Raw genomic sequence first — 15,308 nt, forward strand, 5'->3', positions numbered from 1 at the left:
TAGAGCACCTGTCTGAGCAATCATATGGTATCAAGAATGCAACGGTACTATTTGCGTACAGGAGTCTCGGGTGGCACAAATGGTCACACGCTCAGTTGATAGCTGGAAGGCTGGTGGTTCAAACTCACCCAGAGGCACCTCAGAAGACAGGCCTAGGGATCTGCTTCCAAAAGGCCTCAGCCTTGAAAGCCTCATGGAGCAGTTCGACTCTGCACAAATGGGGTCGCCATGAGCAGCATCAACTAACAACATCCATCTGAATACCTTTTAGGACAGTGTAGGTGTTATTTTTAGTGGCAATATTAAATAACAGGATTTTACTTTTTTTTAATTTAAAAGCCTTTGATTTATACTGAAGTAAATCACCATATCCATTTTGCTCATCAAAGACCTGACATAATTAGTTAGAGCAAAAGGAAAACAAAAGCCCATTTCAGTGACAAGTCCTGCCTTCTTAAAACGCACGTACACACACACATTTTATTTCATTTACCTGCATAAAGCCTCAATGGCATCTCTGTCCAAAAAATCATGCTCTCTCTTGACCGAGGTAATATCAATAGGAAACAGGAGATCTATTAAAAAAAAAAAAAAAATTATTGAGCACCTAAGTTCTTGCCAAACTAACTCAGTTTAGCAGAAAAAGAAAACAACAAAAAATTCCAGTGTAACTTGTTGGGTACCTACCATGTACAAGATACTTCCTTCCCTATCAAGTGTCATGGGAGAATAAAAAAGGGTAAGACATTCAGCATCAGTGGCCTAAAGACGCTTATGATTCCAAGTGTCTGGAGCCTTAAATACTGTTTCTTGTCCAAGACAAGTGGTTCGAAGTACTGTTCCACCTTTAAAAACACCAGCAGGCAACAGACCCCCAGCTACAAATTATAATTTAAGCCAGAATAAATACCAAAAGGATGCCCTCTTTTAATGTGGCTGTTTTGGCTATTTTTTTTTTTTTTTTCCCCGTGTGTGTCTTTGCCTACGTGTGATCAGGATCATTGAAAAACTGAGCCAAGGGAACACCAAGAGGACAATGGCCAGAGGTAGTAAACAGAATCTAATCTATTTGCATACTATCAAGAGCTAAAGAGAATTCAAGATATACTATTTTAAATATGAACACTTCCATATGGCTTCTCAGGAGCTAATACAACTCAGCCAGAAACAAAGGGCTGGCTATAAAGTCCCTGTAGAACAACAGAACCCAAAACTCTTAATTTGCAGCAAAGCTTACTTACTATGAGAATACTGAAGTGTACCAGAACTGAGAAGCAGAAAGGGTAAAAGTCAACTCAATGGAAGAATCCTTCTCTCTACCGCTTAAAGAGATCCCCCTAGATAAACACACCCCTGAAGAGCAGGGAGGGGGAGGCCTGCAGCAGACCCTGGAAATTTACAACAGGTCTGAAACAGCCCCTAGATAAAGGCACCTTACCACCCTTTGGAGTTTCAGCTATTAGGGTAAATAAGGGCCTTCCCAGTAAAATGTTTACACACCGTTGTGGGTTAGAGTGCCTCTGTGGAACTCCGTGGCTCAGGAACGGATGAAATAAATGAGCACAGTAGGTCGCCAGGACAACCATGATCTAATAAAAAAAATCCCTCGTGCCTCCAAAATGGCTAATGCTGCATGCTGGTACAGACAGGGTCATCAGTACTCATTGATAATGTATGTTCTAGTTCTCGGGCTGACTAGGGGGTCTGCGACTCTGGCTTACGTTTTTATGGTTTATGATTTACAGAGTGGTAGGGGGTTACTTATTCCTAGTAACCTACTTTCCAGAGGGGCTATTCAAAGTACCTTTTTAAAAATTCTGAAAACTATCATAGTGAGTGTTAATGGATAGTCTATATTCTTTTTTCTGAAAGCTAGGGTTGGACTGCTGATAGTATTCCCTGTATGCGATAGCATAGGCAGACCAGGGAACCAGCTATTAGTCCAAAGACTCACGAAGAAGTATATAAAATGTAGTGTTGCGGGATTATATCTCCATTCGTTAATTCCTAGACCAAGTCTCCCGTAGACAAATGATTAGTGGCACAGTGACAGAAGCAACATAAGAGGAGGCTCACAGTTATTGTCAACTATTAGCAACCAGGAGCAAGACAGACTGACTGTAAAGCTGCCTGAAGGTTGTGATGTCATATTTCACTCTGAGTAAACACCAGGAACTCTATGTATTAAATAATAGATTTAACAATATTAAAAACCCACAAGACCCGTTAAGTGTATATGAGGCGGCAACTGTATTATTTTAGTAAATCCTAGCTTAGGGTACCCAGAGCTGTATTTGGATGACTTTCCTGATCCAATTTAACGTCAAAATTCTGTAAACTGGAAAGAAAGAAAAAAAAAAAAATTTCGGTAGGGGCTAAATGCAAGTGAAGAATGAAAGAATTACATGGATAAATTTCTCTTATTTGCCTAGACTCTCTCCTGAAAGGACTGGCTTTTAAAAGATGACAGTTTACTGATACAGCTAGGATTTAAACTCCCAGCTTGGATTTAAGAGCAGGAAGTAAAAATTGCCAAGTACCAAAAATAAACCTAAACAGGAAGACAAGGAATGTGTGGGTTGGTGTGTTTGTGCAAGTGTGTGTGTACTCATCCTGTGTGTGGTGGCAGGATGAACGTGAGAAATGATAGTCCAGACCAATACACGGTATACCTCAAAAGCAGGCTTACGCTTCAAATGACTTGTAAATGAAAAAAAAAAAAAAAAAATAGTGTAGGCTTACGCTTCGAATGACTTGTAAATGATGGGACCCCAAAATGGAACCTGTGAGAATGCAGTCTGCATCCCAGGGTTTGGGAAGAAGTAAGACAGACTGGAACTGGGTCTTAGCAAACACATCACGGGGAAGTGTCTCTTGGCAGCAAATCAACCCCCAGAATGGACATAATTGGAGGAAATTTAATTCTAAACAGGAGAACAAAAGGACTGCCAAGTTACGGCCACTGTAAATGCAATTATGTTTCTCATCTCCAGTAGAGCTGTGAATTGAAAACCCAGTAGAGGACTGGTCCTCCCACCCACCTCCAGAGCCCTACTGAAAGACAGACACTCTGAATGTTCACAGGTCAAAAAGTCTCCCTAAGGGATGGAGAGATAAGCAACTCCACCATAACAGGCATCCAGATTAACCAACTACCTTTTAGGAAAAATAGGAAAGAAATCGCAGCTACTTTCTGAAGTGGAGGATCAGGACAGTATTTTACATAGCGTAATAATAACATAATTCAGAATTCATCTTCATGGAAAAACATCACACAATCAGTCTGGGCTACAAGGAGGAAATTAGATAATGAATTAACTTAGCTGGGAGAGCTAGGGACATAAAAATGATCTCTGTGGTCTCAGTCTGATTCGGTTCTCATGAGTACCACACACCAACCCCAGATCCCTCTTCAAGGCAACCTGCTGATCATGTCTAGCACCTCCAAGCTTGCAAAGTATATCCACTCTTATCATGGGCTCAGGGAATTCTGCTCCTGTATGAAAAAGGCTGCTGGTGACCACTGAAAGGCTCCAGCTGAGAGCCTATCCCTATTGTTCCAGGAGGCAGCCCGCTTCTCACCACCCTAGAAAGGTATCAGGGCAAAAGAAACATCACTAAATTGCTATTTATTGTGAGATGAGGTGGACGTCCTTGGCGAAAAGACGTGACATCTCTTCAACTGGATCTTTTGGGGATTTTGTGATATGATAACGCAATGTTCCCCAGTATCTCCTCCCTTCTTAAGTGATGAAAAAGGTGAATTATTAACACGTAAATCCATCAAAATTATGTTTGTTTTTTGCAATGTTGGTAACCCCTTGAAGGTACTCTTTGAGGTCCAGACTATGTTTTATTTTTATAAAATACGCAGCATCTCTCATGGCGATGGGCATTCATGTCGGTGCAGAATAAACACTGGGGCTTGTTGGTTAGCTGAATGAATGAATAAACGAAGGGATGGATGAACGAATGAGAGACGACTAGTGTTCCCACCTCAGTGCAATTAAGGAAACAAAGAACACTCAAGTTGGAAGAGGCTCTGGAGGTCATCTCATCTCTTCTCAATTTAGAAATCACTATTCACCCTGGTGGCGTAGTGGTTAAGAGCTAAGGCAGCTAACCTAAAGTGGGCAGTTCGAATCCACCAGGCACTCCTTGGAAACCCTATGGGGCAGTTCTACTCTGTCCTATAGGGTCGCTATGAGTCAGAATCGACTCAACAGCAATGGGTTTGGTTTTTTGGTTTCACTATTCACCAGAGCCCTGGTGGCAAAGTGGTTAAGAGCTCAGCTGCTAACCAAAAGTTTGGCAGTTCAAATCCACCAGCCACTTCTTGGAAATCCTGTGGGGCAGTTCTAATCTGTCCTGTAGGGTCGCTATAAGTCAGAATCCACTTGACAGTAACAGGTTTGGTTTTTTTTTTTTTTTCCCCACTATTCACACAACCTCTGCTTGAAAGTTACCTATAAAAGACACTTCATTAGTTCACAGCTGTCATTATTTTAAAACCATTTCTTACAGAGTATGATATGACTCTACCAATATTCTTTGCACACTGGTCTTGGTGATTCTGTCTTTTCAGCACTGGGCATGAAGACTATCTTTAAGGCAATATCCCACCAACTGTGTGAAAACAGCTATCACAGCCCTACTAAATTGGGGGGGGGGGGGGCGCGGGGAGGGAACATTCCATCTTTTCAACTGTTCCCTATAAGTTGTGCACAGATCTCATATTTTTGTCAGTGTTTCTTTAAAACCAGTGTTTTACAAATAAAACTCCCACCCCATTTCAATGAACTGGAGAGTGCACTCAAATTGTTTTGTTACAATCCAAATAAGTTAAAATGTACAGCCAGCACTAAGATGTTGTGGTAGGCAGCTTCTAAAATGCCCCACCGCAAACAGAATACAGCAAAAGTGATGGGATATCACTCTCAAGATTAAGTTACAAGAGAAGACGGCTCTGGCTGGACTTCTCTTGCCATCTCTCTTCTCTCTCTGGGGAAGCAAACTGCTATGCTGTGAGTTAGCCCTAAGGAAGAACTGATGACTATGACTAACATCCAGTGAGGGCCAGACCCTGAAAACAGCCGTGTGAGTGAGCTTGAAAGTGGGGCCCATCCAAAGAAAACTACAAGACATTACAACAAGAAACCAAAAAAGCCCAACATAAGTGGAAAAACATACCTTGCTCATGGATAGGAAGACTCAACATTGTAAAATGTCTATTCTACTGAAAGTGATATATAGATACGATGCAATTCGGATCCAAATTCCAACGACATTTTTTAATGAGGTAGAGAAACACATCACCAACTTCATACGGAAGGGAAAGAGGCCCCGGATAAGTAAAGCATTACTGAAAAAGAAGAACAAAGTGGGAGGCCTCACACTACCTGATTTTAGAACCTATTATACCACCACAGTAGTCAAAACAGCCTGGTACTGGTACAACAGATACATGGACCAATGGAACAGAATTGAGAATCCAGACATAAATCCATCCACATATGAGCAGCTGATATTTGACAAAGGCCCAAAGTCAGTTAAATGGGGAAAAGACAGTCTCTTTAACAAATGGTGCTGGCATAACTGGATATCCATCTGCAAAAAAATGAAACAAGACCCATATCTCACACCATCCACAAAAACTAATTTAAAATGGTTCAAAGTCCTAAATATAAAACCTAAAATGATAAAGGTCATAGAAGAAAAAATAGGGACAACTCTAGGAAACCTGATACATGGCATAAACAGTGTACAAAACACTACTAACAATGCAGAAGAGAAACTAGATAACTGCGAGCTCCTAGAAATCAAACACCTATGCTCATCCAAAGACTTCACCAAAAGAGCAAAAAGATGACCTATGACATTTCTGATCAGCATCTGATCTCTAAAATCTACATGATACTGCAAAAACTCAACTACAAAAAGGCAAATAACCCAATTAAAGAATGGGCAAAGGATATGAACAGGCACCTCACTAAAGAAGACATTCACGCAGCTAACGGATACGTGAGGAAATGCTCACAATCATTAGCCATTAGAGAAATGCAAATCAAAACTACAATGAGATTCCATCTCACTCCAACAAGGCTAGCATTAATCCAAAAAAACACAAAAGAATAAATGTTGGAGAGGTTATGGAGAGACTGGAACACTTATACACTGCTGGTGGGAATGTAAAATGATACAACCACTTTAGAAACTGATTTGGCGTTTCCTTAAAAAGCTAGAACTACCATATGATCCAGCAATCCTACTCCTTGGAATATATCCTAGAGAAAAAAGAGCCTTTACATGAACAGATATATGCCGCAAATTTTATGCTGAGGAAGAAGGTTGTAGAATGAGGGGAAAAGGGAAGGGAATGAGCAGACCCTGTAAAATTCACATTTGCAAAAGAGTGGTTTTGTGACATCAATAAAGTGGACACTTGAGTTCCCTATATGAATAATTGTCCAGTTATATGATTAGCCAGTTATGGTCAACATAAAATTCACAGCAGAGCGGCAGAGCCCAGGAGAGCCTGGCAGAGCTATCACCCCTTCTCCTTCTATTCCCATTTCTCTTTAACAGGCACTGTTTGTTAAAAAAAAAAAATTTTTTTATTTGTAGGAATAAACAGTCACGTCTATTCCAAAGGCTTTCTCTTTTTATACAATTCACTGAAATCAAAACAACAAAGTCTTGTTTCATTAACTGGGACATGGAAACAACTTTCTAAATAACTGTTAAAATGGTTACCTGTTAAATTTTTTTATTGTAGAATTAGACCACCGCTTAAAAATCAATGTGCCTGAATTTTTCTTCACATACACCATGGCCTCAGGGGGATTGTCTCCCTTCCCTCTGTGAACCCTGGCAAGAGAAAAGAAGTGGGGGACAGGGGGAGGATGTGCCTGAGACTACAGCTAACCCTGCAGCCCATGACAGTCCACCCACCCCACCCTACACAGAACACACTCTATCCATACGTGGTAGCCAGAGGTACCAAGAATGAGTGAGGCCGGAGGCGCTCTTTACCTCCAGTCTCAACCTCCAAGTGATTCCCAGGACACTGATGAGAAAATGAAGTAGAAGAACCTAGATCCTGACTTTTTTTTTTTTTTAAGAAAGGTCCATTTTTCTCTATTAAAAATTAAATGCCACAGAAAAAAATTCATCAAGAGACAGGTAGGTGCGTGTTGGGAAGATGGCGGCATGAGGAGGTCTAAGATCCCCAACCATCCCCACGTGAACTCCAAGAAAAACAACTAGAAGTCTGTACTCAGCCCCATAAGAGCTCTGAAAAGGTGGACAAGTAACAATAATAGAGAGCCACGAAATGAAACAAGGTTGAATGAATCTCAAGGAAAGGACAATAACTTTTTCCACTGCCTCCATCCTTCCTCTCTGGGTGAAACCCTAGTCAATGGATGGCTCTCCTGTGTATTAGGAAGAGCCTTGATCTCTGGCTCCAAAGTAAATAGGTCAGATCTTGATAGCAGACTGGTCAGGGTGTATATACTGACCAGTCTAGAAGTGGCCTGAAAGACCGAACCCTCAGTCTTGCTGGAATATAGAAGATGGAAAGGTAAGAAATGTCTGAAGCCTATGCCAGCCTCAGAGTTTCTTGTAGAATTTTGGTGTTATTAGAAGCAACATGTATATGAGGAAATTAAGGAAGCTAATTCTTTGTAAAATTCCAATGTTCCAGCATCAACAAAAATATCACAAGGCATACACACACACACACAACTGAAAATGATGGCCCAGTCAAGAGGACAAGATAAAAGGAGAGTAATGGTCCCTATGGAAATCTGGATAATTAACAGATTGAAGGAATATAATACAGCAATATTAAACCAGCACAAAGAACTAAAGGAAAACACCAACAAAGATCTAAAGGGACTTGGGAAAATGACACATGAACAAAACAAGAATACCAATAGAGACAATCCAACCAAATCCACTGTGACCGAATCAATCTCATCTCAAAGTGAACCTATCAATAGATATAGACACTGTAAGAAAAAACCAAACAGAAACACTGAAGCTGAAATGAAATAAAAAAATAAAAATAAATGAAATAAAAATCTTGTTGGAAGGACTAACGGCAGATTTGAGCTGGCAGAAGAAAGAATCAGTGACCTAGAGGTTGAGGTAACAAAAACAGAGGGTCTGAGGAGCAACAACAGTGAGCTCAAGACAGCTGAGCATAGCCTAGTGGAAATTTGATCAGGGAAATTGAAGCAAAATCAGTAAGTCATCACTTTATATCCATTTTATTGGCAAACATTGAAAAGTCTGACAATATCAAGTGTTTTGAGCATGTGGATAGTCAGGATATTCATATGTTACTGGTAGGAATAAAAATTGTTACGAGCACCTTTGAAGTATGCATTATAAAAATGAACATACACATTTTCTATAACCCAGTAATTCCTCTCCTAATTATATGTTATAAGTATATATTATAGACTAAGTCATGTAATATGTATTACATGTTATAAGATAAATTATTGCATATGTACCATAAGAGGGTAGGTGCCAGAATGTTTGTAACAACACAGATTGTAATAGAAAAATCTAGAAAAAGCCAAAATGCCCTTCAATCAGAGTGTGGATGAATAAACTGTGGAGAATTAAATGAACTACAGAGACACAGTATAGAAGAATCTTAACAACGTAACATTAAATGAAAAAATGAAATCCCAAAAGATTACATACAGTATATAATATTCTTTTTATAAAGGTAAAAAGGACTAAAACACACACATACACACACATAGATATATATATATATATATTTAAGGAACATATATATACTTTTTAGGAATATGCAATAAAATTATACAAAAAAGGAAAGTTAAAAAAAGATAAAGAGGAGTCAGGATGATGGTTACTTTGGGGAGGAGATGGCAGAAGGACAGAATGGGAGACCACAAGGTGTGTCATTATCAAGGTTGGAGCTACTGTTTGTTTGGTGGGGTCACAGGTACTTAGTATAATAAGTTTTTAAAAAAGAAATATTTAGTTAAATACATAAGATGTCTAAAATAAGTATGTAATAGATTAGCCAAAGGTTACAATTATACCAATAAAATAAAACAACAAAAAACAAAACAACGGTGTTTTCAGCTCACCTTCATAAAGCTGTGCATACTGAGGGAAACCCGTTGCCCGTAGCCAATCACAAGCTTCCTTGGCTTCAATTTCTAGAATAAAACAGAAAAAAAAGACAAAATCATTAGCCCTGAGTATCTCAGCAAGCTTCCCTTTCTTTAATAAATTTTGATTTTATTATACAGGAACCCTGGTGGCTCAGTGGTTAAGAGCTTGGCTGCTAACCAAAAGGTCAGCAGTTCGAATCTACCAGCTGCTCTTGGAAACCCTATGGGGCCATTCTACTTTGTCTTATAGGGTTGCTATGAGTCGGAATTGACTCAACAGCAATAAGTTTTTTTTTTTGTTGTAGAAGCAAAGCATGCCATCTGTAGAAAGTACAGATAAGAAAAAAAAAACTTTTAACTCAAAATGATTTATATTTTTGTGCATTTTCTCGATCTTTTTTTTCTATGCATATAATTATATACTTTTTTTCCTTAAAAAAACAAATGAAAAACAACAACAAAAAAAATGGGGTCCTAGCAGTTAAGTATTTTGTATGGCTTTGTATGGCTTTGGTTACAAATGATTATGAAAATAAGGTTTACAAATAATGAGAGTTAAAATGAGAGAGTTGAAGGGGGTTAAATAACTCATTTGAAGCCTGGTTAGCCTAACTTGGTTTGCTTTTCACTAAAACAAAAGGCCACCAAGTATATCTGACACCCAGAACAGAACTCAAGTGAGAAAGTAACAGCCCTTCTGATTCCCAACATGATACAAACAGAACCCCCAGATGCTGGGGTGATGTGCCTTTCGGTACATGGGTTATTAATACAGTAGTAGTGAGGCCCAGACGTCAAGGAAGAGGGCATTAAGTCAATAAATTCCACAATCTTGGCAGGCTGAAATGCATAATAAGCCTTCTGCTACCCTGTGGTTTAACATCTTGTAGGTAGTATTTATAAACAGAAAGGCCAAGAGCAACTGACACACTGTGGAAAAACTCACTCGAGCACAGATTTACAATCCTGTTAAAACGAACTCACAGTGGAGAGCTTGGGCACATTAATTATTTCTCTGCTGGCACAAAGAATATTCCGTTCAACTCTTCTTCCCACCTTCCTCAGGCCATGAGTCCTTGGTTATGTAAGGCTTTTCACTCATTTATAAATGTCTCAACATTGCTTAATTTATTCCAGGTTCTAATCTTCATTAAGCGTCTCCTCTGAGCCAGATAGGAAGCCCATTGCCAACACCGGGAGAAGTACAGACATCTTACTTTTTGCCTAGTAGCTTTAGGGTTGAAAGTATTTTCACAGTACCACTTCACCATGAGTTCCTCGGCCTTTACAGAAAGGTAACTAAGGCTTCAATTCATTAAAGCAGGTTAAACTCTTGCGCTTAAAACCAAACCAAACCAGTGGCTGTTGAGTCAATTCCGACTCATAGAAAAACCACCTATTATCTTCTGAAGAGTTTATTAATATGCAAACTAAAACAATTATGAGTGAGGAGTGGAAATAAACAGTATGGAAAGGTTTATTTTCACGAATCTTTTTAGGGTAACAATGAAAGTAGCATTATTAAAGACAAGATTTAGGGTTGACCTGGGGGTGAAGGATAAAGGGACTTAATGTGGAAAATCTACAATCTTAACAGTAAATAAAGGGGTATATAGAATTGCTGGATGTAAGCTGAGTTTGCATTTTTCCCATGTATTTTCCCAAGGCATTTGCCATCCACACCTTGTCTCAGAGAGAAATTAAGGAAGCTTTAGATAAAATGATAACACACATTTTTTAGAAAACTATATTGCTGGAAAGCCATATAAAAGCTCAACATTATACCTCAAAGAATGGGGACATTATTTGTCTCTATCTCCCCAATGAAAGAAAAATGACCAAATGTTTGTTTTTTTAAAAAATGTTTTAAGTAACTTCTAAATAGACGAAAGGAGTTATTTTCCTTGAATATACTGTTTTTTTTTTTTTTTTTTAGCCACTGAAAAACGGAAAGTTAAAAAGAAAACGTGCTTGGTTTCTTAATATTTTACTTAACCAGTGGCTGTTGTTGTTAGCTGCATTCGGGTCGGTCCCCGACTCACAGCGACGCCATGTGTTACAGGGTGGAACTGCTCCATGGGACGATCTTGGCTAGTAATCAGAAATGTTTAATGTCTACCATTTCTGACTAGATTCAGACATGACACTAGGTCAGCACACATACAAAAGGGTTAATTAAACACAATTCATCAGACATTTGCCACCTACTTAGAGCGTGTTGTTTCGGAATTTCTGAATTAATATGATTTTACGCCAAGAGGCACGAAAGATTTAAGATGTTATTTTTCTGAAAAACCTTTTCATTTATGTCTATAATACCTGATAAACTCTAAAGTATTACATATTATTACTCATATGTGATTTCAGGGACACACAGAGACCTATCGTCTAGGTATCTTCTTATTGTCCATATTTCACCACTAAGCAAATAAAACGCCTTAAAATAACCAAAAACGATCTAAAAACTTGTCCAAATAGTCACTCTTCTTAGGATTACTTGGTTGCAAAGAACTGACGCAAACAGTTGAGGGTTTGTTTCCTTAGCAGATAATCTAATTAAAGGCTTACAATGGCTGTAAAAAGTAGTACTTTCAAGAACTGCAGAGATATAGTAATTTTACCCTTTCTCTGCCTTTCTTTTAGATTTGAAGCCATGGGAAATGGAAAGACATATATTTATTTTACATAAGAATTTTTTTCACTCATGAAAACTTAAGCAGCATAACAAATGAGAAGTCAATTCTGTGTTTCAATAAAAATCAGAACCAGAAATCTGTGAAAAAGTTGTCACTGATTTTTTTTGTTAAACGGTGTGCTTGCTAGCCTCACTCTGACACCTTTCCAATCATCAACAGACCAAGAGAACATGCCAGCAATCCAATATAACCAAAAACCAAACCAAATCCACTGCCGTCAAGTTGGTTCCGACTCATAACGACTCTACAGGACAGAACAGAACGGCCCTACAGGGTTTCCAAGGGGTGGCTGGTGGATTCAAACGGCTGAAGTTTTGGTTAGCAGTCGAGCTCTTAACCACTGTGCCCGAAACATCAATATTTTAATTTCATTTCATATGGAACAAACCTATGTCTACATCCAAGCCAGGTAGGGAACACTTTCTAGTTGCCACCTGATTCCTGCCATTACTTTCTCTCTTATCTCTTAACTAAAACTCCAGGTCTCCACCTTTACCCCTCTGCATCAGCCAGCCCTGGCTCATCACAGTTCCTAAGCACAGCTTTGATCTTGTCTCTACCTCAAGCTTCACTGGAACTCCACTGCCTAGAAAGTCAAGCCTGAGCACCTCTGTGTGGTTTCCAGACCATGCACAAGCAGCCAACCAACCTCACTTTTCAGCTCCCTTCACTCCCTGTACCTCCCAGCCAAAGTAAACCTGGTGCACATCTTCTCCTCACCCTGGGATGCCGTGACTTCTTTATGCCTGAAACGCCCTCCCACCAGCTCCAGTCAATTTTCACTCACCCTTCAAGGTCCAGCCCAACGCTGCCTCCAGTGTGCTGTCTTCCCATATGTCTTCTCAGCAATTCTATATGGCCAACTTCTACTGAATGCTTAATATCTGCAAGGCCTGTTGAAGCACTTGGAAACCCTGGTGGCCCAGTGGTTAAAAAGTTGTCTGCTAACCAAAAGGTTGGCAGTTCGAATCCCCCGTGCACTCCTTGGAAACCCTAGAAGGCAGTTCTACTCTGTCCTGTAGGGTCACTATGAGTCAGAATCAGTTCGACCAGACCACGGCAATGGGTTTATTGTTTGTCTAAGCACTTGTTGCATTAGTCCATTTACTCTTCATATTGATCCTAAAATGCCGTTAGTATTATCATCCCAATATACACAGATAAGGCAACAGGTGAAGTAACCCCCTCTCCTTAAAACAAGCTCTTTACATTCAAATTCCACAGGGTAGGAGGGAACCAAGACTTACAGAGATTAGCAAGACTGGGTTCTTTCCTAGGAAACCCTGGTGGTGTAGTGGTTAAGTGCTACTAACCAAAAGGTCGGCAGTTCGAATCCGCCAGGAGGTCCTTGGAAACTATGTGGCAGTTCTACTCTGTCCTATAGGGTCGCTGTGAGTCGGAATTGACTCGATGGCAGTGGGTTTTGGGTTCTTTCCTTAAGACACATGTAAAATTGAACAAGAGTTTAAAATATAAAGAAAGCCCTGTACATTACTCCAGTCCCTCTAACACCTCCCTCATACTCATTTTTAGAGGTCTCCAATTGGCTCAAAGGGATTTTTCCTTTAGTATTTTTTATACGTGTGAGTACCCATACCCACTGCCATCAAGTTGGTTCAGGCTCACAGTGACCCTGTAGGACAGAGCAGAACTGCCCCATGGGGTTTCCAAGGCTGTGATCTTTACGGAAGTAGAATGCCCCATCTTTCTCCCTCGGAACCGCTGGTGGGTTCGAACTGCTGACCTTTTGGAGCACAACCAAGTGCTTTAACCACTGCGCCACCAGGGCTCCTTTATGTGTGGGTGGTGGCGTGAAAACTATGAGGACAATTAAAAAAAAAACATTCCCCAGCAGGCAAAAATGCCATTAGAAACTAAAAATACAATAAAAATACAAAGAAACTTTTATTCCTGGGTTTTCTCTGAGCAAACAACAGGCAAACGTGTTGAGGAGGAAACAGGAAATTTTTATTGGAAGCTGCTTTAGTCCTCAGCTGTTCCACAAAGCAGTTGTGTACCGTTAAATGAATGAGGTCCCGGGGATCCTTTTGTGTATGGCTGGGAACTATTAGGCCATATTTGCACATTTCCTGGTGTGATGGGATGACTCGATCTTCCCCTTACCCCTCAACAGTAAGTTAAACAGAAATTCGCAACCTGTCATCATTCTGGCAAACTCGCTGATCTCAGCCAGTTGAGCAAAAGTCACTGAGCCTCAACAGGGTGTGACTCCTTCCTTCTTGGGTTTGTTCTTTCATCACAGTGGGCCCTCTCGGACTCCTTCCCTTCTTTGAGGGACAGGCCGTCAAAAATCAGAATTCAAGTCAATTGCAAGGAGTTAGAGGAAATTAGGAAAATTCAAGCGCTTTCCAGGTCCTGTGGGTCTCAGAAGTATGGCCGACTTGTGGGCAAAGATGGAAAAGTGGATGCTTTCACAGCTAAAGAGCCACATTCGCTGTGTGAAGGCAGGTGGGGTTTCTGAGCTAAGCCAGAACTCCCCTTTGGTCACGTGGATTCCTTCAGATGTAAGGCCGACTCTGCTTACCAATCTCTTGACTACTTCAAAGCGGTCAAATGTCCCGGACTGCCGGTGCAGCTGGACAGGCTCGCGGCTCTCTGATAACTGCACGTCTTTTTCCTGGCGGGTGTGTATCTCAGGGCAGGTCCCGTGGAGAGGCGCACGGAGGCCTCAAAGACTTGTAGCTAGGGGACATCAATCTCAAAGGCTCTGGATTCTGCTTGTAGATGGAAATCGCCTTGGGGTGCTTCCTAAAAGACCAATGACTAACTCCCTCCAAGATATTCTGATTTACTCAGCCTGGGGGGTGGCGGTGGGGTGGAGGTCTGGTCTTTGCATTTTTTAAAAAGCTCCCTAAGTAAATTTAAGGGTAGCCAGGATTGAAAACCCTGGGGGAGCCCTGGTGGCACAGTGGTTAAGAGCTCAGCTGCTAACCAAAAGGTTGGCAGTTTGAATCCACCAGCCACTTCTTGGAAACCCTTTGGGGCAGTTCTGCTCTATCCTATAGGGCCGCTATGAGTTGGAACCGGCTGGAAGGCAATGAGGTTTTTTTTTTTTTAGGATTGAGAACCACTGAGCCAGGTCACATTTCTTTGTATTCCCCTGTCCTGGACTCTTTCTGCCTTGGATTAGCCAAGCAGTCTCCCAAACTGAACTGATTTAAGCCTTGCCCTTCCCGACCCCAAAGAAATCTACCCTAGTCCAAAGGGTCCCTGAGTCCCTAGGCCAGTTTTAATGACGCGTTGGCTTCATTACATCACTCCTTGCTTATAACTCTTTAGTGGTTCTCCCCCACCCTTCAGATACAACCCAAACCCACAGCACGGCCCACAACCTTCATAATCTGGCCGGTGCGTAAGCGTTTAGGTGTTGCAATGTCAAGTTTAGCTTCAGTCTTACTGGGCTACTGAAGAGCTGCCAGGATACATCACC

General features: G+C 40.6%; 1 protein-coding gene across 9 annotated transcripts in view; it reads right to left on the reverse strand.

Annotated features, from left to right (window-relative positions):
• Positions 1–15,308, reverse strand: part of DLC1 (DLC1 Rho GTPase activating protein) — a 456,845-nt gene that overhangs the window by 26,774 nt on the left and 414,763 nt on the right. For 7 of the 9 annotated variants that reach the window (XM_049866099.1, XM_049866100.1, XM_049866098.1 and 4 more), the window contains 2 exons: positions 9,135–9,206; positions 494–575 (listed from right to left, as the gene is read on the reverse strand). In XM_049866099.1, coding sequence (XP_049722056.1) covers positions 494–575; positions 9,135–9,206 — 154 coding nt within the window. Of the gene's footprint in view, positions 1–128; positions 576–6,753; positions 6,868–9,134; positions 9,207–15,308 lie in introns of those variants that run through there. The other 2 variants (XR_007514915.1, XR_007514914.1) reach the window with 2 other exon arrangements.

Source organism: Elephas maximus, chromosome 22, assembly GCF_024166365.1.
Source record: "Elephas maximus indicus isolate mEleMax1 chromosome 22, mEleMax1 primary haplotype, whole genome shotgun sequence".
NCBI classification, from domain to species: Eukaryota; Metazoa; Chordata; class Mammalia; order Proboscidea; family Elephantidae; genus Elephas; species Elephas maximus.